The 22,196-nt window shown below is 42.9% G+C and overlaps 2 protein-coding genes and 1 non-coding gene across 8 annotated transcripts in view; 2 read left to right on the forward strand and 1 right to left on the reverse strand.

Moving 5' to 3' along the window:
• Positions 1–22,196, forward strand: part of UBAP2 (ubiquitin associated protein 2) — a 176,361-nt gene that overhangs the window by 67,676 nt on the left and 86,489 nt on the right. For 2 of the 6 annotated variants that reach the window (XM_075447220.1, XM_075447224.1), the window contains exons 11-21: positions 596–785; positions 1,566–1,779; positions 3,201–3,475; positions 4,604–4,782; positions 5,867–6,077; positions 7,239–7,278; positions 10,004–10,187; positions 13,312–13,378; positions 14,670–14,865; positions 16,132–16,223; positions 17,094–17,144. In XM_075447220.1, the coding sequence (XP_075303335.1) occupies positions 596–785; positions 1,566–1,779; positions 3,201–3,475; positions 4,604–4,782; positions 5,867–6,077; positions 7,239–7,278; positions 10,004–10,187; positions 13,312–13,378; positions 14,670–14,865; positions 16,132–16,223; positions 17,094–17,144 (1,699 nt within the window). The remainder of the gene's footprint in view (positions 1–595; positions 786–1,565; positions 1,780–3,200; positions 3,476–4,603; positions 4,783–5,866; positions 6,078–7,238; positions 7,279–10,003; positions 10,188–13,311; positions 13,379–14,669; positions 14,866–16,131; positions 16,224–17,093; positions 17,145–22,196) is intronic. The other 4 variants (XM_075447222.1, XM_075447225.1, XM_075447221.1 and 1 more) reach the window with 3 other exon arrangements.
• On the forward strand, positions 4,202–4,286 carry LOC142358975 (small nucleolar RNA SNORD121A). Its single transcript, XR_012762014.1, has one exon. It is a non-coding gene; the product is annotated as a small nucleolar RNA SNORD121A (small nucleolar RNA).
• On the reverse strand, positions 18,280–18,858 carry LOC104337952 (interferon-like). Its single transcript, XM_009943949.2, has one exon. It carries the CDS (start codon positions 18,856–18,858, stop codon positions 18,280–18,282), a length of 579 nt encoding a protein of 192 aa, XP_009942251.2.

The raw sequence follows: 22,196 nt of genomic DNA on the forward strand, positions 1-22,196 counted from the left end.
GTGGTAGACTAAACATGGATATGTGCCTACTGTCTGAGAAACGCAGCTTTTATTTCTGCTGCTCTTGTGACTTCCATGTCATCACATTTTCACTCAGTCGCTACATGTGTGACTATTCTTTACTGTCCTCATACCCACCCTATACAGAAGTAGGACTTAGATCCCTTGCTCTTTTCAAAGGGATAGCATGACATACAGAGAGTGTGGATTCTCAGTATATATAATGGGCTTGCAGGCAGGATCCACTTAAACAGAATGTATCTTTTATGATTTGTCTCCAATTACTTGGTTATATTAATCACATAGGTTATTTATGTAATACATGTAGTTATGCTTTTGATAATGTTTGAAAAGAGTGAAATTATAGCTTATATTCTAACCATAGTGGAACGTTTCAGCTAGCAGAATATTACTTTCTGGCAAAAACTGCTATTCTACCTCTTTTTGTATGGCAGACAAGCAATATTTGAAAAGACCATTAATCAGTAAGGATTCTGTTGCTGGTACAGCCACTTTAGTATTGCTAGTGCTTTTTTCAGTTTCAGCGCAGCCTAATCAGACTGTTTATTCCAGCAAACTTTGCTTTTTCTTACAGCATTGATTTGGTAACACTGCTTCAGAAGCCTGTGACTTCCACCCAAGAGACAGAAGGCAACTCATTTGAGGCTCCCCAGCAGCAGACCTTTGGCCAAGCCCTAGTCTTCACAAATTCTCAACACAGCAGCCAGATGGCATCAGGAACTGGCAGCTCCAGTGCTGTAAACTCTTATTCTCCTCAAAGTCTGGTAAAATTCTCTTAACGCTTCCTAAATATTCATCATGAGTAAATATTTCAGGTTAAGCAACTTTTCCAGTACTGGTCATTTCATGAGATATTTCAGTGTTTGTGAAATCAAGCTGCAAATGTTGAAGGAACGAAATGAAGAATTTCATTCCTTCCATTCACACACACAGAAATTAGTTTTTTCCTGGTTTTGTGGAGTAGCTGTTTCTCGGTTTATATGAAGAACTTGTGTCAGTTTTTGAGTAGAGAACACATGCATTTACTGCATGCTGGTTTAGGATGAAATAATTTATAGTGGAGTGTTCTATGCCAGAAAACTATGAGAAGTGATTTCCAAGTACACATCTGACTGCGTTTTTTGTGGAAACCTGCTTACTTCTGAGTCAGTTGAAAGGGCTTGAGATTGAGCATTTAAATTTATTCTCTGAAAATCATCAGGAGTCTTGGAACTAGATGATATTTAGTGTCCCTTCCAGCCGAAACCATTCTATGAAAATCAGTTCAATTATTAATAAAAAAATGCTGTTTTGAGATGCATGGATTCAAGTAAATCAGTATTGTTGCAGTCACAGTAGTGGAAGTTGTATCCATGATAATGAGAGAGGATCTGGCCATAGCTACAACTGCTGAATTTTTTATTGGTCATTTGTTAGTAATCTAGCACTAAAGAAGTTTTAGTTGCTGCCAAATACCAGCTGTAGGCATTGACCTGATGGTTACATTCAAATTATTTATTAAATATTTAACTCCACTCCTTCCCCTCTTCTTTTTTGTCTTGTAGTCTGCAGTTCTTTGTTCTGGCTTTGGAGAACTTGGATCGTCTAAATTGGCAAACTCTACTGGATCCCAAATCTTGGACCAGTTGAAATCCCCAGTATTGGGTCAGTTTACCTCTCAACAAAACAACAGTAGCTCTAGCACCGCTACCCCAACTACCACATCATCCTGGGATCTAAAACCGCCCATGACTCAATCCTCAGTCCTTAGTCACTTTGGTGAGTGCTTTGACACAGCTTTCTCTTGCTTTGTTAGCCCGTAAGATTTCTTACTGCCAATGGCCATTTAAAATGGCCTTAATGAAATACTTTTTCTAAAAATGTAATCCTTATAATACAACTGGTTACAACATTGTAAGAGTTACACTTGCTTACTAACAGATGTTACGTGTGCATCACAAATGAAGTTTTGATAGGCTTAAGCTGATCCATAAATATCGTTACACCTTTAGAAGTTACTGAGGCTTCACACAATGACATCTTTTATTTAATGTGCTTGGGTATTTAAGTGGAACTTTGATGTGATTTTATTTCTCAACAAATCCTAGAAAATATTTTTTTTTGATTGTGCCTATGCTGCTTCTAGATAAGGTAGTACCATATTTTGTCTGTTTTACCCCAGATTTTTCGCATCTAACCATTACATGAATTTTGAATGAGTACTGTGTAATTTCTTCACGACGTGCATCACATCTCAGTGTTTTTTCCCTAGTGTGCTGAGAATGATGCAGGTTACTAATTTTGTGTATTCATGATTGTATGGATTTTTCATTTAATTTAGTAACATTAGTAGAAACACTGAAAATGACACAAACTTGGATTTTGCAGTGTAGTTCCTGGCAGCATTCTCACTGTGAAGTGATAGCTCTTGTATCTGTCGTGTGTACGTGTTTATGTTTCCAGATCGATAACCAGCCATTTTAGTAGCAGTTATAATCTTTTTCATGCAGCAATTCTGAAAAAAATGTTTACATACATTTGAAGTTGCTTTCTACCAACTGAATGAAAAACACTTCACATGGCAAATGATCTCTTATGGTTGTTGACCAATGCTCTGAGCTACTGCCTGGCTTTCAGAGTCTGAAGAATATGGAGGGGGGAGACTTGGAAAAAAACTGTCAGTCTTCAGTGTCTCTTGACTTTCAGCCAGATTGCAATGGCAGATGACTTCCTATTTGTGTTGAAAATCTGCTCCTTTGTAGGAGCAGGAAATCCTAACTTGTAATACCTCTAAATTGCAACTCCAGACCCCTTGGAAGTAATTGCATTTTATTGGCACAGTAAATTGCAGTGAAAATTTCAGTGTTTGATTAAAATAATTTGTAAAAGTTTTTGAGGACAAATGTGTGATAATATCATGTGACTGTATAGATAGGTTTGTTTCCATATTTTTGAAGGAAGCTAAGTAATGCTTCCCCAGAGCTGTTTGTTTAGAATAGAGAATGTAAAATGTTGGCCTTATTATTGCAGTGGTAGTGTTCAATGTGAAACGTGTGGTGTCTGAAAGAGACTTGTATATGCTTTAAAATCATAGCTGTCAAGTATGTCAGGTCACACAGATTCTTTCATAAAGAGTAGAAGCATGAAGAGCAGAGTTTAATGCTTTAATTTTGATCCTTCTTTTTCCCAACGCTGACTAGACTTTAAATCCCAGCCTGAACCATCCCCAGTTCTGAGCCAGCTGACCCAACGACAGCAACAGCAAACGCAGGCAGTTCCTGTTCCTCCTCCTGGGCTGGAGTCCTTCTCCTCCCAGGTAAAACTCCGTGAGCCATCGCCAGTAGACACCTCTACAGCTGTTAGCAAAATGCTACAGCTCCCCACTCTATCTATGGATAACCAGGCAGTGACTGCCCATCAAACCCAGCAGAAACAGATAAAACCACCAAAACGGAGGATTACTCCAGCATCCAAGGTGGGTAGTTGAGTGGTGGTTTGTCCTTAATACATGTAAAAACATGCAAAAGCTTGTACTGGGAATAGTGTGGCCAGCAGGACTGGGAAAGTGATTGTTGCCCTGTACTCAGCATTGGTGAGGTGGGCAGCTGGAGTACCGTGTTCAGTTTTGGGACCCTCACTACAAGCAGACATTGAGGTGCTGAAGCTTGTCCAGAGAAGGGCAATGAGGCTGGTGAGGGGCCTGGAGAACAAGCTTTATGAGGAGCGCCTGAGGAAGCTGGGCTTGTCTAGTCTGGAAAAGAGGAGGCTGAGGGGGCACCTTATCGCTCTCTACAACTACCTCAAAGGAGGTTGCAGTGAGGCAGGTGTTGGTCTCTTCTCCCAGGTAACTAGCGATAGGACGAGAGGAAATGGCCTCAAGTTACATCAGGGGAGGTTCAGACTGGATCTGAGGAAAAATGTCTTAACCAAAAGGGTTATCAAACACTGGAAGAGGGTGCCCAGGGAAGTGGTTTTAAATAAACTGAAGGTAATTAAAAGACGTGTAGATGAGGCGCTTACCAACATAGTTTAGTGATGGACTTGGCCGTGTTAGGTTTACAGTTGGACTCGATTATGTTAAAGGTCTTTCCTGACATAAATGATTCTATTCTATATACAAGTTGCTAGAGGAAAGGAGAGTAAAGACCATGGTCCATTTCTTGTTTATAAAGCAGGAAATCCTAAACTGGATAGCGTTTAGGTCCAGAATACAGTGATATTGCCTTTTCCAAGCACGTACCCAGTTGCTCTGTGTGAAAGATGACTGTTGCTGAGTGATTTTGGATTGACTTAATAGCCACAAGATGAATGTTGGCTAAAGAGGGAGATGGACATGGATGACACTACGTTATTGTAGAATGGTATGGCTTACTCTTTCAGCTCCAGACCAGGGCACATAATTATTTAATGTCAGGTTACAAGAACATAGTTATTTATGCGATGTAAACTAGGGGGTTGTCACACATCTAGTTAGCAGCAAAGCCCGAGGCGTTAGCTGAGGAAACCTGTAGCTAAGGGGGGAGATGATGTCAGTTACTGGTATGTTTAATACAGATAGTGCATGCAAAGGAACTATGGCTCTTTTTTTTTTTCCTCCTTTAAGATTCCTGCCTCTGCAGTGGAGATGCCTGGATCATCTGATGTCACAGGGTTAAATGTTCAATTTGGAGCTCTGGAGTTTGGATCAGAGCCTGCACTCCCAGAGTTTGGATCAAATTCCAGCAGTGAGAATACCAGCCAGGCGACCAACAATAGCTTGTACTTGAAATCTGTGAAGTATGTGTGAGTTCCCCTTGTGCGTTCTTACATGTCTTCCTTAGGGGGTCCAGTTTGTGCCAAAATCAAGGCACAAGTTACTGTGAAGTAGGATGGGGAAAAACGATGACTTGTAAGGCTAAGTGTTTTCTGTGGATGGCATCTTAAGGAGAAATTTTTAATGACAATGAAAATCTCTCTGGATGGGTCCATGTGAAGCTGGAGATGACGTGAATGTAAATAACCTTATAGTAAGCCACCCTTTTGTAGAATTGCTATCTCATGTTCAATTGTCCTGATTTTTTAAAATTGTATGAGGGTTTGTTCTCGCAACCCGGATTTTCCTGCTTTTGATCCAGGAGAGATGACCCTTGTATCATATAAGCACGTGAGTAGATGAGCAGCAGATTACAGATCTCATGCTCCTATGGGATGAGAAAAGAAGCCAGGCTTTCTGTGTGCAGAAGCTCTTACTGAAGTGCTAAAATAGCCAATGATAAATGCCAGCGTACCAGTAGCCCATTTTTTTTCTTCCTTCTTCATTCAAAAATTGACCAGTAAAAAAATCCCTTCAGTAAAAAAAAAGAACTTTCACATTAATTTTTATTTCTATAAATTTTTTAAGATATTCAGAAAGTAAAACACTCCTGCATGTTTTAAAATATTTTTTCCACATTGCATAGTTCATTCTGTTAGAATGCTACTGTAACGTTAGAATTCTATTGTAAAAAGAGACTGGATGTTCCTTGTCATATACCAGACTTTATGGTTCTAGTTGCTTAACAAAGAGAGGTTATGATCATTAATTTATCCTTTGAGGAGATGGAAATAACATGACTGAAAAGTGCTTGTGTGTAAACTCCTTTTTTGATTGGGCTGGCAGGAGGAAGGTGAATGATGCTTAGTGCAGCTGATGGTTTTGAAGCAGTGATTACTGGGAAACAAAGCAAAATTTAAGTATTTTTTTCATGATCAGATTTTCTAGTATAAATGTTGTAGATTTGACTGCATGTTTAAGGTAGTTCTAGATAACTGTATAGGAGCTGATATTTTCATGAAGGTGTTTGAGATGTCATTTACCAAGATGTTAAATAATTTTTACTTTTTCCAGTGATCCTTTGAATACCTCTTTGCCAATATCCAATACAGTACAGGAGTCCACCTACACAACCTCTGCCATCACCTCTTCCAGTCTGACCTGCTCATCCCAGAGCACTAGCCCAGTAACAACAACTTCCTCCTATGACCAGACTTCTGTGCATAGTAGGATAGCATACCAAAGCTCCATGGCTCAGTCGGAATCAACCCCTGTTGCAGTTACGGTGAGTGAATTTCAGAAATAAGACCTTGAAAAAGGTGAAATACTCTTATCTGTGGTAGACTTGTATTACCCTGCGATGTTAATACTTTTAACCAAGCCAAGTGGTATTTTTTATTCCCAGTCCCACCCTGTTCCTTTTTTTTGCTTTTCTTATTGTGTGCATTTTTGGCCATACAATATTTGGGTTATAAGAGCCTCTAATTTTATGAGTTTTGACATCTTAAATTGCTGTTTGACATTTTTTCTTAGTAACACTTAACAGTCTACTCGAGTTTCATTCCCTGAAGCTTAGCTTTTAAAAAAGGAGATATCACTGTGTGTAAATATTAGTCATGGTATTTTGCCATCACTTCACAGTTTTTATCCAAAGGTATATCATTTACTGAACTTATATGGCACGTAGCAAGTGGATCCCAAACTGTTTGTGGCCCCTCCTGCATTACTCCAATGGGAGTTAGTTTCATGTTTGATGTTAAAAAGCATAGGGAGAGGTCTAATCTGGGGCAGGGAAGATAGCTCTTGGGAGGTTTAAAAGCACCTACTTTCTTTGTATGTGGAATGTAGGTTTGTTTTAAGAACATTTATTAGATGTTTAAGGAACTTGTGAGAGTTTGTAAATTTATTTACTTCTGGCCTTTGTTATGTAATGGCTCAGTCACACTTGTCTTCTGCACTAGCTCGTATGTACTGGTGAGGATCAAGCATAGACTATCCACTTCTGTACTCCAGCGTTACCCAAAAAACAACTGGTGCTTCTCAAGTCTTATCTTGCAATGGAAAAAAAATTGGCGTCTCTGTGTAACTTGGATAGTTAAAATTGTGAGTTGCATTAGATCAAAAGCACAACCTTTTCCTATATGTTAATGCAGTTCTTTCATATTGATGTGAACCTGAAGTTTGTTATATACAGTACATGGGAAGGTCTCCTGCTGATGGGTGTAGTATGGGCAGTGTATGAGACACTCTATGTTCAGGACACCTTGCACTTGAGACAAGTGTTACGTGGTTTTGTTAAAGGCAGTAAAAAGTTTTTTTTTTTCCCTTTTTGTCTTTCAATTTAGAATGAGTATAGAATTTTGCATGAAGCATGTTTGATGTGTGATCTAGTCTGAAAATTTAATATACCTCTGAGATGATTTATTCGTTTCTCCTTTGTTTACAGAATGGGCATAGCGGTGTTAGAACGCAGGCAGCTCTTGACAGTAAGTTTACAAAACTTGGTTGTGCACAGGACTTTCTGATCTTTCCTTAGCACGTGCTGTGTGCACAACTGTAGTAGTGACAGCTGATATAGAGGTTTTGTATTGTTCTCCCTGCCTAATGTTTTGCTGGCCCATTTGAGTTTATTTTGTACTTATGTAGGATACACTGCTTGCTTGCTTCTTGACTTAAACTGAAGTATAAAAGCAGCCCTATTACATCTGCGAACCTAAGCAGTCTTAGAACTGGAGAAGCTGCTTTGCTGCTGCTTTTGCTTTGGAATTTACCTGCCAGAAATTATTTAATATAAAATTAAAACATCAAATTAAAAATTAATATAAAATTTCTTCGGAGTTCTTCCAATTCTCAGTTGGGAAGCTGCGAGTAATATTCAGCTGTAATGAAATAAAGTCACATTCTTTGAAGGCACAGGGCATAGTGCTGCTTATGCCCTGCCACAAGGCCGTGGGGAATAAGGGTGGCTGACGCGCTCCCTCTGCCGGGCAGCTTGCTGCCTTGCAGTCGAGTCGCGTCGCAATAACACAGTACTGGTTTTGATAAAGACATTGCTGTTATCTTCATCTTGGCCTGTTTCTCATGTGGCATTTTACTTGTAGCGCTGCTACAGCTCTGTTCTTGGAGTTAAAGTGATTACAGTATAGTATTCACTATTCTGGCCTTTTTGTGCTGCTCTGTTGAAGTTGTCAAGGACAGCAGTGTGAATTAACATCTTTTGGAAATGCAGCACTTCAATTTTAGGTCTGTCCTCCTCTTAAACATCTCTTCATTAGTGGAGCAGCTTTTTTTTTTTTTATACTTTTGAGCAGAATGCAGTTGAGTATTCAGACCCGTAAACAGTATTTTGTTAGTACCAAGTTCAATTTAAATGAGCAGGGGGAGTGTGTATGCCCAAAGAGTTACCACTTAAAAGACTGTTGTATATCACAACTTTTCAAGTGGAAAACTTTCTTACTCTTATGGACAGAATTAATAAACAATTTATGAAATTCACTCCAGTACTTGTCTTTTTGCTACGGAAAACAAAGATCTGAGAATACCTGGTATTTTTGTAATTATTCTGTAATGGCTTTATTAGTCCCTTTTTCTATGCCAGTTCTCTTTTGTTTTTTTCTTTATTTAAAGCACATAAACTGGAATTGGTCATCTTCTGTGTATCTATTTCATGCAGCTACACTATTTCGAATTTCTCACTTAACTTTTGAAAGTGCTGACCTTTTCCCTTCTGTATGTGCTGATTATATGCTTAGTTGTTAATCTCTCATTTTTGCTGTTGTTGTCCTTTAATATCCAGATCTCATGCTTCCTAAACCCTTAGTTTAAAGCATGACTGATCTGTTATAATTCTGACCTGTTTTTTTCTTTGTCTTGTACATTGTGTTCAAGCATCTTGTAAGGGGTCTTAATGAAGATGGTGATTCTGTCCCTGGTGTTGACGATAATCTACTTTTACTTTAAGAAGGGAACCCTGCTCTGAATGTATTGAGAGTTCTAAATGTTATTTATTTTTGTATGTACCTTGCCAGGAGGTATCAGATGATATAGTTGCTGCCTTTATAACTCTGTTTCTGTTTGTCACTTGAATTTCCTTCTCGGTCGTCAGTTACCCTCGTACTTATTGCCAAGACCAAGACTTCTTGATCTCTGTTTGCATAGCACCTAATCCAGCAACCTGACTTGGGTCATTGAGCGAGGAAACTAAACCAATGACACAAACAAACTGTGATACATAACTTCCAAGTGTATATATGACTTTTGTTTCGTGACCATGCTAAAATAGCCTTCACATGCATTGCAAGTTATTGATAATCCACTGGGTAGTGGCCTCTAGTGTGGTGTGGAAGCATGGCCCAGCAGAAGGCAGGGCTCAGCTCTCTTTCTGAGTTTTATTGGTGGGTGAGTGCCTCTAATTCTTTATATTATCTTTGCAGCAAAAGAGAGAAGTGTAGAAACAGTTGGGAATGGTGCTGGGCAGTAGAGTTGTTCAATGTCTTATTACAGTATAATGATCCTTTCGAAAGGCACATCGGTGGTAAACAAGTTTTACTCTGTGTAGCCTAAAAAGTAATATTAAAGGTAAACACATTTTGTTATCTAGGTCAAATAAAGTAAGTCAATATTTGACGAGTCCTTAGCCATTAAAAATGCTTAACGCTCTGCTCAGTTGTGAACTTTTATTGTAGCTTTTTTTATTTTACTGCATTACACATTTGTCTGAGTACTCCAGAGTATCGAGTTATGCGTGCCTTTGTACTCCAGCAATCTCAGTCTCAATCATCAAAGGTGCAGTGTAGGTTGGAATGAAGCAGCAGAGCTGTAGGTGAAAGTAGATTTGTACAGTGCTTTGAAAAGCGAAAATTGCTTTGGTTTGTGGAACCAAACGCAAGGGATTTTAAAATGAGGAATGACTTGTGAACAAAAGCTAGTATCCAGATAGTGGGAGGTTAAGTGCAGAAGTCTGTAGTTTACTACATGTGTAGCAGTGAAAATTATAAATCTATTGTAGGTGAAGAGCTTAAAGGGAAAAAATGATAGTTCTGTTGCTGTTTGAGTTTTCCTTTATAGCCAGGTTGCTTGATACCATTACTGGTTCTTAGCAGTCAGGTTTATGTAAACCAAGGGGAGAATACTGTTGTGTTCCTGAATCCAGGCTGGGATGTCAGGTATGCTGGAATTTGTCTTTGAATGCCTCTTTTTAACTTGTTGCAGCTACTTCATCAGTTCCAGCGCCTAAGACAGAGCCTTCTCCCTCACTACCTTCTGCTGGTTCTCTGCCTAGTGTGGTATCCACCACTGCTTCGCTTCTGCCTTCAGCATCACAGCACGTGGCAACGTTGCCCAGCTTGCCTCAGTCCAGTGATTTGGCCAGCAGCTCACTTTCCCAGTTAAGCAGGTACAGTAGGAGCTGTGACAAACTCGAAGGAGTTCAGTTTTGGGGAAAGGACAAATATAAGGGTGATGGCGTATGCGGGCTGTCAGACACCAGGGTCCGCTTTTCTGACATTAACTACAGTGAGGAGAGGGATTCAGAAGAGAACAGGATGTTTCTAGTTGCAAAGTCTGAGCTCTGGGCTGCCTCTTAATAACAGAGCAGTTGCTGTCCTCAGGTTTTCGTGGTATATAAACAACTTTGTGTTTCAGGGGGTTCTTGCTTCAGTCATCCCAGCTGAGTTAGCTAGATTGATTCCCCTGGTTTGTTTTTCCTGCTTTGTCCACGGTGCCTGCTGTTTATTTAGTGTCGTGTGTTTGAAATAGTTCGTAACAGTTTACTTCCTGGCTAATTGTGAAATACTCTAGTTTCATGTATATTTGTATTTCTTAAAATTAAAAGTCCGGAAATAATTCCACAGGGAAGGTGTGTGTTTTTCCATTTTTTAAGGCATTTCCTTAGGACACTTTGAAACATCAGATTAGTGTTCCTGGAAGTGCATTCAGCACAGGTTAGCTCGTTTGCACTGTCTGTCTGAGTTTCTCAGTGCCTCTGACTTGAGCTCTGTCTTCAGGCAGGTGACATCCTGAAGCTATACTGGTGGAGTTATATTTTTAGTACTCACCTTTGTACTGTATTTGTTGATGTAAGAAACTAATTTGATGGGATATCAGAGTTTTTTCCTGTTTCACAGCTAGGATGTTGTTGATTTTCTTTTAATAAGTGTTTTCTGTTGAATGAAATGGTAAATATGTCAACAAGAATTATTCCATTCACAGTAGAAGTATAATCTCCCCACTTTTCTTTGTTGAAAAGCTGTGTAAATTGATAGAAGTATTAGTTGGAGGGCTGGTGCTGTTGGGCAGATCCCAAGTGCTGTGAAAAGATGATGCTTGAATTCCAAGCATGTCTGACTTGATTGTGCTGGCAGCACTTGTCTGTTTCTCTACCGTAGGTCAGAATTAAGGCTTATTAGAAGAGCTGAGGAGAGTGGGCAAGGGAGTGGTTTAAAACTGTCTGTTGAACTGAACTATTTATTTTCTTGCTGCCTGAAGTGGTGTCATTGTAATTCCTGCAGTTAGGCAACAGTTGTAAAGAATCGAAATAAAATTAAACTGTGAAACTGCCAAGGTTTATTCTAGTCCCACACCTCAAGATGCTGCCAGAAGTGTTTGCCCTTAAATTAGGGCATATAATTTAGCCGGCAGCTTTGTTATGAAAACTGCTGTATTTTATTGTGGCTATTTCCATAGAGGATACTGAAATATTTGTTGTGGTTAGGATCTCTCTTGCTTCTGATTTCACGTGAGGAGGGGCGTTTTGAGTACGAAACCATACGTATTTTTTATGGATTTGTTTTGTTTGCCTTTGCTCAGTGTTCATTCTGTTTATTCCACACTGTACCATGTTACATTCTTGATCACGGATATAAGGTATAATTTCGGTCAGTGTAAAAGTTTAAGAACCAATTTCAGTCACCTTTCAGGGAGGCATTTAAAGATCTCTGGACTACAGATGAATGTTGGTGCTACTGTTACTGCCAAAAGTTCGCAGGCCTGGTCAGCTAGGGGAAAAAGGTGGTGCTGAAGCAGAGTTGCTTCCTAAAATGAACTTACCTGCAAATGTTTTTCAGCCGGAGATTCTTTATTTTCATATTATACAATGATAGTTCTGATTCATCTTTTCAAAGAGGAAATGGGTTTTGGTGGGGTGTGGTGGTATGAACATGTGTTGATTAGATTTCCAGATTCTGTAGTAGTATAGCTAATTTGGGGACTTTCACAGATGCTTTTCATTTGCTGATATTTTTGAACTATGTCTTTCGAGAGTGTGTTGGGGCTTTTGACAGAGTGATGGGGCAAATAGCCTGCGGCTGTAATTGGTTGAACTAATGTTATGCAAGTGTCCTGGTTTCAGCTGGGACAGCTAATTTTCCTCCCAGCAGCTGCTGTGTTTTGGATTTAGTATGAGAAGAATGCTGGTAATACACTGATGCTTTCAGTTGTTGCTATGAAAACAAGGACTTTGTCCAGTTTCCCATATTCAGCTGATGATAAGGTGTGCAGGAGCTGGTAGATAGCCCAAGCTGGGCTATCTCTGTACCAGAGAGATCATGCTCAGTTTAGGAATGAGGGTTGGCCAGGGGTCAGGATTCTTCTTATTTCAGGAGTTTGAACTTTTATGTGAGTTCGGTCTTTTTTTCAGTAGTTCTGTGAAATTCGTGAAATCCACGTTCCGCAGTCGGTCCTCAGGGACTGGCTACACAACTGATTGTCAGGGAGTGAGAAAAAAAATATATTGTGTAGTGTTTATTTTGCATATTCATTGATATTATTAGGAGGAGGAGGAGTGTTTTCCCTTATTTTATTAAACTCTTTTTATCTCAAGGCCCAGATTTTACCCTTTGTCTGTTCTTCTCCCCATTCCACTGGGGGGGAAGGGGAGGAGTGAGCAAGCGACTGTCTGGTCCTACCTGCTGGGTTAAACCACGAAAGCAGGTTAAAATGTAAGAAATACCCTAGTGAGTCAAACCAAATCACTGCCTCACCTAATTAATACCTGTGCCCCATGGCAGGCAGCAGTTGCTTAGGGAAGGAGTGAGAAACAGGTCATGTGTTGTGTGAACCTTCGTCTGGTTTTGGACTTGATGTGTCTTGGAGTCATGGCTACATAATTCCTGAAGGAGCTATTGTTTTTCTAAAAATACAGTAAACTGATAAATACGAATGAATGGTGTTTTAGATGTTCTTGTTAGTAATAGTTGTCTCTGTGCTTCAGGTTTATTTCATTAAAGGTAGTAGGATAGTAGTTAAAGGAAAAATTGTCTCTAGGGGGGTGTGTATATATACACACATACATATGTGCGTAAGTATATCTACACACCCCCCTACAGACAATTTTTTCTTTAACTAATATCCTACTCTGTGTGTCTATGTGTATACACACACCTACAATTTTTATTCTTTAACTAATGTCCTGCTACCTACTCTGTATTTGTGTATATTGATGTGTATATATGCATACATATATATTAAAAATAGCTCTAAGAACAATTGATTTTGTTAATTCTTTGCAATTTTTTTTCCAGCTCACTTTCCAATCATCAGAACAGCCTCTCCCCTGCCTCAGTGTTGTCTTCAAGCACATCACATGCAGTAAGTCCTATTTGCATTTCAACAGTTGTTTGGCATATAGTCAATTCATGTGATGGTTAAGACCATGTGGTGAAGTTCATTGTGTCCCAGTACACAGAGCTGCAGGGAAGAGAGGCTGCCCACCGCCAGTGGTGAGAAAAGTCTTCGCTGCTGGTGATGGGTACTAGACCAGGAATAGCTGTTACAGAGACTGGGCAGTCACACAACTACAGAGCAGATTTTCATGCCAGCAAGGGGGAGTGGAATAAAGAAAGAATTTATTGTAACAAATATATTTAAAAAAAAAATATTTAGAAGTGGCTGTCTGAAATTGCTGCAAAATGTGGACTGTTAGCAGTCTCCACTGGAGAGGTTAACTGGCAAAATGCAGGTGATGGAATGATACATGTCATGACAAATGCCTCATAGCATATGATTTTAGAGTTTACCATGTGGCATTGTTGTCACCCGTGCATTTAATGCACTTGAGATAATGAGGCAAATGGTAGTGAACACAGTATTCTAGATGAGGTTGCACAAACAAAAGTCAGAGAGCCACTGCAGTGTTCTGTGGTGGGGTAATTTTGTACAATCCCAGTTGGTGTGTGCAGATAGGTTACTGCTTTTCTTTATGCCTGTGTTTTGCTTTTTAATACTCCACCCCTACTGAATATGTAACTTAAAAATTCACACTTACCCAAGTGTCCTTCTTTTCTGTTATCAGAGTTGTTTTGGCTTCTCTATGTTGATGACACTGTTTTGTAAGTGCGACAGTTTTACAGCTGAGGCGCTGTACTGTGCTGGATTCAAACCAGGGACTCTTATCCTCCTGTAAAACATCTGGCCTGCATCTGAGTTTACCACATTGACTGTTGTGGGGCGCTACAGTTTTAATCTTTTGAATTCCAGAAGTGCATTGAGGAAATCATGATAGCAGTGTCCTGTATTTTGAAAACAAATACTATCTTTTGGAGGAATACAGGAGTTTGTTTAACATAAAATCGACTAGCTTAAAGGAGTATATGAGCAAAGGGCAAGAAATAATGCAATAGAGTGACATTTGAGTTACTGTGATATAATTTTGTGATGATATAGCAGTTTGAATTTAACTCTCATGTAAGAATTTTCTTTGAATAGTTAAAAATCACAAGAATGCAACTTTGTTGCTTGCTTAGTATATAGATAATGCTTATCTTTTGCATGTGCTGCTGTTACTTTAAAGATTGCTGGGATTTTTTTAATCCCCCTCCCCAGCATCTTCCACTGTGGTTTATTTGCTCTGTGATCCTCATTCTTTTTGTCTCCTTTCTAGCACACGAGTGTTGAGAACACAACTTCGCTCCAGCCCTCAACAACCTTTTCAACTGCTTCAACCTCAGCCCCTAGCACCACCTCTTCTGTTGTCAGCATGGCAAGCAGTATGAACACTACCAACAGCCTTGGCCTGAGCGTTACCAGTGTGTCTATACCAGCTGCTACCACACGGGCAGCTCCCTTAGTGTCTTCAGGTTCGCAAGATTAACAGATCACATGGATAGGCAGAGGACTTCAGTCAGCAGGGCTGTCAGTTGAGCATCTCACCAGCCGTAACCATGCTGAGAAGTCCACAATCTGGACTAGTATTTTCAGCATGCTTTATTTGCTGGCTTATCAAATGAAGTTACCTGGGTTAGTGTATTTGAAATATTTGTTAGGGTGTTATGTGGCATTTATACAGCACATTCCATCCCCAAAGAGCTTTATAAATACACAGCAGAGCAGTTCTGAGTATTTGGGCTAGGAGATTCGCCCAGTTTGCACGCCAGGCTGTGATCAGCTCTTGGCTGTCAGTTCACATTAGTCTGAATTTCAGTCTTCTCTGTGACTTGAATTCATTTGGCAGTATCAAAATATACTGCAGTGTCCTCATTATCGTATGCCATATCCCTACTGCCACATCTACAGAAAGGAAAAAAGTGTCTGATGTCTGGTTCATTCCACAGCAAATAGCACTTCTGAAACAGGGTCTACAGAGAGAAGGTGGGGAGGCTTCTTGCGCTGAAGTGGAAGCAATGCTAAATTCTCGCTTGCTTCTTTAATCAAACTGAACTGCTAAAAGGAAATCCTATGGAGGGAACTGAATGATTTAAATATTAACATCAAAGTTACTTACAGAAGGATTTCTCATTTCTCATCCCCATACCTTGTAAACAAAGTGTCTGATAACTGGCTAAAGTGCATTTTTTTTTAACTCTCCTGCTTCCTAGCACTGCTTGATTGGAGCCACTGAAACTGTTTCAATCTTTGTCTCTTTGCTTTTCTCAGCTGCAACAAGTCACCCACAATAAGTATGCTGGCAGCATTTAGTGCTTTCAAGCCTATTGCTGGCGATAATGGGGAATGTGTTGACAGAGCAGAAAATGAAAGGAGAGAATTTGCTCTCTTAGATTGAGAACAATGCCTAAATTTTGCCTTCAGGAGAGGACTGAGGAAAGGAGAAGTTTCTGTAAGTCTTGCAATCCTCCTGGACAAAGTAAATGACAAAATCAGACTGCTGTTCTCTGGTGGGACTGTTTCCAGTCTTAAGTAGCCTGTGCTTTCGCTTTCTTGAGGCATGGTTAAACTCTTCAGGCTATTTTGAGCATTTTCATCAACCAACACAAAATTCTTGTGTGCAGTTCTGCCCTTTACAAGCTATGACAGTGCATCTGCCAGGGCTTGTGAACTATCTTGTCTCAGTGCTGAAGCCTTTTCTTTTCTAAAGGCTTGTTAAAGTGTCTATTTTAATTCTGCAGGCAAAGCTCCCCCAAACCTGCCCCAAGGTGTACCGCCCTTGTTGCATAACCAGTATATTGTGGGACCTGGAGGACTTCTGCCTGCCTACCCAGTAAGCAATTTAATTGTTCCTGTCCTTGATTGCTGAACTCTTGGAGCAGGTGGGTCCCCCAGAACTGCTGCTGTCTATGCCAAGGCATTTCTGTTGGCATATGTTGCACCTGGAATTCTTGTTCCATATGCTGAAGAATATATGAAATATATTCAGTGGGGATTTACTGTTGATAGTAAACTTCAGAACTGTTGGTACAGACGCGATTTGGATGCTGTTGAAGCTAAACATGCATAATGCTACGGTTTTCAGCGGTATCAGGTTTTAGACTCTTAGAGTAAAATTAGACTCATTGAGATTTGTGTTACTGGAATAAATGTTCTATGGTAATGGTTGAAATGTGCCATGTGTACTGTCTGTCATACTTTGAAAGACTGCACATAGCTTTTTGATGTCTGACCAGGATCAACATATTTTTGGTTGTCTGTTTTAAGAATCAGAAACTTATTCCAATCATCTTTCTGTATCACATTGAATGCGAGGGTCTAGTCATCACATCTTATATCCTGCTATTCTCAGAAGTAATGGTTGCAGCGAAGAAGGCTGTTGCTCTTCTTCCCAAATCTGAATGCCCTGTAGATTTTTCACAAGTTGATGAAAAATGCATGTGTGAAAACGGTATTGAAGATGGGGCAGTCATACTCTCCTCAGAGGACTACTGTCGCCAAGAAGCAACAACAGAGTGACCAGCCATTTTAAGCTTAGCTGTGCTAGCCTTAAAATGCTACAGTGCGCCACGATGGCACAACGCGACGTATAGCTGTACACCTTAAAAACAGACTGGGCCTAGGTCAAACTGTTTGAAGCCCCAAATTAGTCAGTGTCGGAGAAGAGTGTTATAATTAAGTTGTATTTTTATCTGTCTTTAAGCAGATTTATGGTTATGATGATCTCCAGATGCTTCAGTCCAGGCTGCCAATGGTAAGTAAATGGTTTGGTTTATTTAATTTTAAACGAGCTATCCTCAGTGTTCATAATTAGTGCAACACAATTTAGTTCATTTAATGGTGAGTAAGAGCTTATCCTTATGTTCTGTGTTCTGTTTTTTTTAAACATCCACAAACAGTTTCTCTAGGTGGTGTAAACTGATATAGAGCAACTGTTACATCATGCATTCATCTATCTGCAATTTCTGTAAACAGAAGCAAGCGTGCCTGTGCAGAAAGTTTTAATTAATGTAGACAGAGTATGACATCTTGTCAAATCTAGGTGAAATCTGAGCGTTACTGTTTTCTTTTACCAAGACATAGGGTTGAGTGGCAGGTACACAAATTGGCAGCCAGTAGGTGCATCAGACAGGTTTTGGAGGTGATAATAGGTGGACATATTTGCGTATGCATAATGGTGACAAATGCAGGTGAGCTGCAGTAGGGAGAGTATATGGAGTTTTCTTACTTACTGGGATCCAGATTGTAAATTGCCTGTGAGAGATGCTGAGCTCCCAAACAGGTTCAAAAAGAGCCTCAGCCTAGACTGCAGAAAGGTACAGAATTTTGTTTTCATAAAAGTGGGGTAAGGACCTTTGAGAGAAAGTTTGGTAGTATCTAACTGCGAAAAGTGTCAAGATTAAGTGATGTGGTGTACCTGTAGAGGCAGAAATTGAGCAACAAGCAGTGGTCTCGAAAAGAAGTATCACTGCATGAATGCTGTAATTAAGAGTCCAAGTCAGTACCAGGTCTTCCAAGAGGGCTCTGGGGACAGCCAGAATCAGCTGGTCAAACTACAGGGCTGTACAGAGTTTCTATGAAGAGGTAGAAACAAGTGGCTCTTTGGGGAGGTGCCAAAGAGGAGAGCGGTCAGGGGATGTGCCGAGCCCTGTTAGGAGCAGGGCTTAGAGCAGGTGTTGAGTGGAGGTGTGTTCCCCCCATCCCTCAGGCTGGTTGGTGGGGTTGTGAGATGAGAGGCAATGGGGAGCGAGGATTTTGCAAGCGGTCTTTATTTGTTCTGGAATAAATAGGTGAATAAATAGCTGAAAGCATTTGTGTCAATAAATAGTTGTGTAAATCGGGGAGCGGTGAGTGGGAGGAGAGAGGTGGGTTTGTTGTGGGCCGTTGGTCTAGTTGTTGTTGGTGCGTGTGAGGTTGTGGAGGTGTTGGAGGGAGACGCGAGCTTCGAGGAGGACGTGGTCCCAGGCGCGGGCGGTGTGGTTGTGGGTGCGGAGGAAGTGTTGGATGTCCCTGAAGTATTTGTTGAGGCGGAGCATGAGGTTGCGGGGCGCTTGGTCTTGGGAGAGCGTGGCGTCGTCTGCGAGGCATTGTTGGAGCTGGTGGATGTGGTGCTGGAGGGCGTTGAGGAGGCGGCGGTGCGCGTGGGCGTCCCAGTGTGGAGGGGTGTTGGGTGTGCTGAGGGTGTGGAAGAGGTGCTGTAGGATGCGTAGGGCGGTGGCGTGGTGGTGGTGTGGGTGGTTGTTGCGGAGGAGGTTGTCGGGGAAGAAGGGCGTGTGGTGGTGGTGGTGGCAGGGCTGTGTCGGGCTGGGAGCCAAGGCGTGGAGGAGCTGGAGGCTGTCCCAGGCGAAGGCGTCGTGTCGGGGCCGCAGGTGGTGGCAGGCGAGGGCGGTGGCGAGAGGCGGCAGGAGGAGCAGGAGCGTGGTGGCGGCGTGGCGCAGGCGGGGCTGCGGGGTTGCGGGCGCAGGCATGGTGGGTGTGTGGGTGGTGCTGGTCAGGAGGCTGTTGAGAGGAGCGTGGTGGTGGTGCGGGTGGGCGCTGTGCTTGGGGCGGTGTGGTGGTGGCGGCTTTATGTGGTGGGTGGTCTTTGGGTGCCTGGCTTTCTGGTTGTGTCGAGTTTCCGTGTGTGGTTTTCAGTTTGGTGTGGCGGCTGTGGTGGTGTTGGGGAAGTGCGTTGGTGGGGTGTCCGTGCGTGGGGAGGGCGGTGGCGGTGCTTGGCTGGTGCGGCTTTCAGTCTTGGCGGTTTTGGGGTCGTGTTGGCTTTAGTGTTTCCGTGGGGGACCTGAAAGCGCGGTAGTAGCAACAGATGTGGCTGTTGCGCCGCTGATGTGGTGGTTTTGTGGTTTCTACTTTCTGTGCTAGGCTGGCTCTCATGCGAGTTGTTTTCCGCTGAATTTCCCTTCCTGCCCCAGTGTCTTTTCCTTGTGTAATGCTCCTGCATTTGTTGTGGCTTTTTTAGTTTCTGTTTGTTTGTCATTCTTGTTTTCGTATGAGCGCGTTTTGAGAGCTTTGAAAATGATGTATTTGTCAGGAATTTCTGGAGCTCTGTAAGTCCTGAGCTGTCAGTAGAGGAGGTGACTGTGGGTCTAATGACTGTAGTGCTCCAGTGCTTCCATCGAAGGAACCTGAAGGTGCGCAAGTCGATGGGACCTGATGAGATGCATGTGCTGGTTGAGGGAAGTGGGAGCTGAAGATGTGAATTGAGTCTGCATCCTATCTGAGAAGGCGTGGCCGCCTGGTGAGGTTCCCACTGCTGGAAAAGGGGAAGCACAATGCCCATGTTTAAAAGGGGTAACAAGGAAGGTTCTGGGGCCCTTGAGGCCGATCAGTGTCTCCTGTGTGCTCGGCAAGATCATGGAGCAGATACTGCTGGAAAGTGTGTGAAGGCACATAGAAAACAACGAGGTGATTGGTGGCTACCAGCATGGCTCCAGTAAGGGCAGGTCATGCGTGAACGAATTAGTGGCCTACTACGCGTGGTGTGCGGCGTTGGTGGATAAGGGAAGAGCAACTGACATCATCTGCCTGGAGCTGTGCAAAACATTTGACAGTGTCGTGCACAACAGGCTTGTCTGTCAATTGGAGAGCTGTAGATTTGAAGAATGGACCAGTCGGTGGAGAAGGAGTTGGGTGGATGGTCGCACTCAGAGGGTTGCGTTCAACAGCTCAGTGTCCTAGTGGAGACCAGTGATGAGTGGCGTTCCTCAGGGGTCGGTACTGGGACACGCGCAGTTTAACATCTTTGTTGGTGGCATGGACAGTGGGATTGAGTGCAGCGTCAGCAAGTTTGCCGAGAACACCACGCTGTGTGGTGCGGTCGACACGCTGGAGGGAAAGGATGCCACTCGGAGGGACTTGGAGAGGCTTGAGAGGTGGTCCCGCACAAAGCTGCTGAAGTTCGCCAAGGCCAAGTGCAAGGTCACAGAATCACAGAATGGTCAGGATTGGAAGGGACCTCTGTGGATCATGTAGTGCAACCCCCGTGCCGAAGCAGTGTCAGCTAGAGCAGGCTGCACAGGACCTTATCCAGGCGGATCTTGAATATCTTCAGAGAAGGAGAGTCCACAACCTCCTTGGGCAACCTATTCCATGGCTCCGTCACCCTCAGAGTGAAGAAGTTGTTCCTCATGTTCAGACGGAACTTCCTCTGCTTCAGTTTGTGCTCGTTGCCCCTTGTCCTGTCGCTGGGCACCACTGAAAGGAGCCTGCCCCATCCTCCTGACACCCACCCTTTTCAGATATTTTTAGGCATTTCTAAGGTCCCCTCTCAGCCTTCTCTTCTTGAGGCTGAACAAGGCCAGCTCCCTCAGCCTTTCCTCATAGGAGAGATGCTCCAGTCCCGTCATCATCCTCGTAGCCCTCCGCTGGACTGTGTCCAGTAGCTCCTCATCTTACTTGAAGTGGGGAGTCCAGAACTGGACACAGTACTTCAGATGGGGCCTCACTAGGGCAGAGTAGATTGAGAGGAGAAGCTCCCTCGACCTGCTGGCCACACTCATCTTAATGCACGCCAGGATGCCATTGGCCTTGTTGGCAGCCAGGGCACGCACACTGCTGGCTCATGGTCAACTTGTTGTCCACCAGGACACCCAGGTCTCTCTGCGCGGAGGTGCTCTGCAGCGTGTCTGTGCCAAGCCTGTACTGGTGCATGGGGTTGTTCCTCCCCAGATGCAGGATCCTGCAGTTGCCCATGTTGAACCTCATCAGGTTCGTCTGCGCCCAACTCTCCAGCCTGTCCAGCTCTCGCTGAATGGCAGCACAGCCTTCTGGCATATCCACCACTCCTCCCAGTTTGATGTCATCGACAAACTTGCTGAGGGTAGATTCTAACTCTTCGTCCAGGTCACTGATGAAGAAGTTGAACAAGAGTGGGCCGAGTACTGACCCCTGGTGGACACCACTAGTTAGAGGCCTCCCACTAGACTCAGCGCCGCTGATGACAACCCTCTGAGCTCTGCCCTTCAGCTAGTTCTCAATCCACGTGACTGGCCACTCATCCAGCCCACACTTCCTGAGCTTCCATACGAGGATGTTACGGGAGACAGTCTGAAAACCCATGCTGAAGTCGAGGTAGACAACATGCACTGCTCTCCCTTCATCTACCCAGCCAGTCATGCTGTCGTAGACAGCTATCAGATTGGTCAAGCATGGTTTCCCTTTGGTGAATCCATGTTGACTTGACTACTGCTGACAACCTTCTTCTCCTCCACTTGCCTGATGGTGACCTGTAGAGTGAGTTGCTCCATCATCTTTCCCGGGATGGAGGTAAGGCTGACCAGGCTGTAGTTCCCTGGGTCCTCCTTCTTACCCTTTGTGGAGACTGCAGTGACATTGGCTTTTCTGCAGTCCTCGAGCACGTGTCGTGTCCTCCAGCACCTTTCAAAGATGATGGAGAGTGGCTCAGCAACGACGTCTGCCAGGTCCCTCAGCACTGGTGGGTGCATTCCATCGGGGCCATGGATTTGTGGGCGTGCAGATTGCTTAAGCGCTCCCTCACGCAGTCCTCGTCGACCAAGGGTGAGTGCTCCTTTCTGCAGGCTTCCTGTCTTAGCTGCAGGGCTTGGGATTCCTGAGGGCCAGGCTTGGCACTGAGGACTGAAGCAGTTGCGGCATTCAGTAGCTCTGCCTTCTCTGCATCGTCTGTCACCAGGACACCCTCCTCGTTCAGCAGCGGCCCCACGTTATCCCTCGTCTTCCGTTTGCTGCTGATGTAGTTGAAGAAGCCCTTGTTCTTGTCTTGGACATCCCTTGCCAGATTCAGTTCCAGGTGGATCTTGGCCTTGCTCGTTGCATCCCTGCATGCTCTGAC

Source organism: Opisthocomus hoazin, chromosome Z (assembly GCF_030867145.1).
Source record: "Opisthocomus hoazin isolate bOpiHoa1 chromosome Z, bOpiHoa1.hap1, whole genome shotgun sequence".
Classification (NCBI taxonomy): domain Eukaryota; kingdom Metazoa; phylum Chordata; class Aves; order Opisthocomiformes; family Opisthocomidae; genus Opisthocomus; species Opisthocomus hoazin.

Excerpts from the sequence above, each read along its gene's own strand:
- LOC104337952 (XM_009943949.2), bottom strand. The coding sequence starts at position 18,858 with ATGCCTGCGCCCGCAACCCCGCAGCCCCGCCTGCGCCACGCCGCCACC.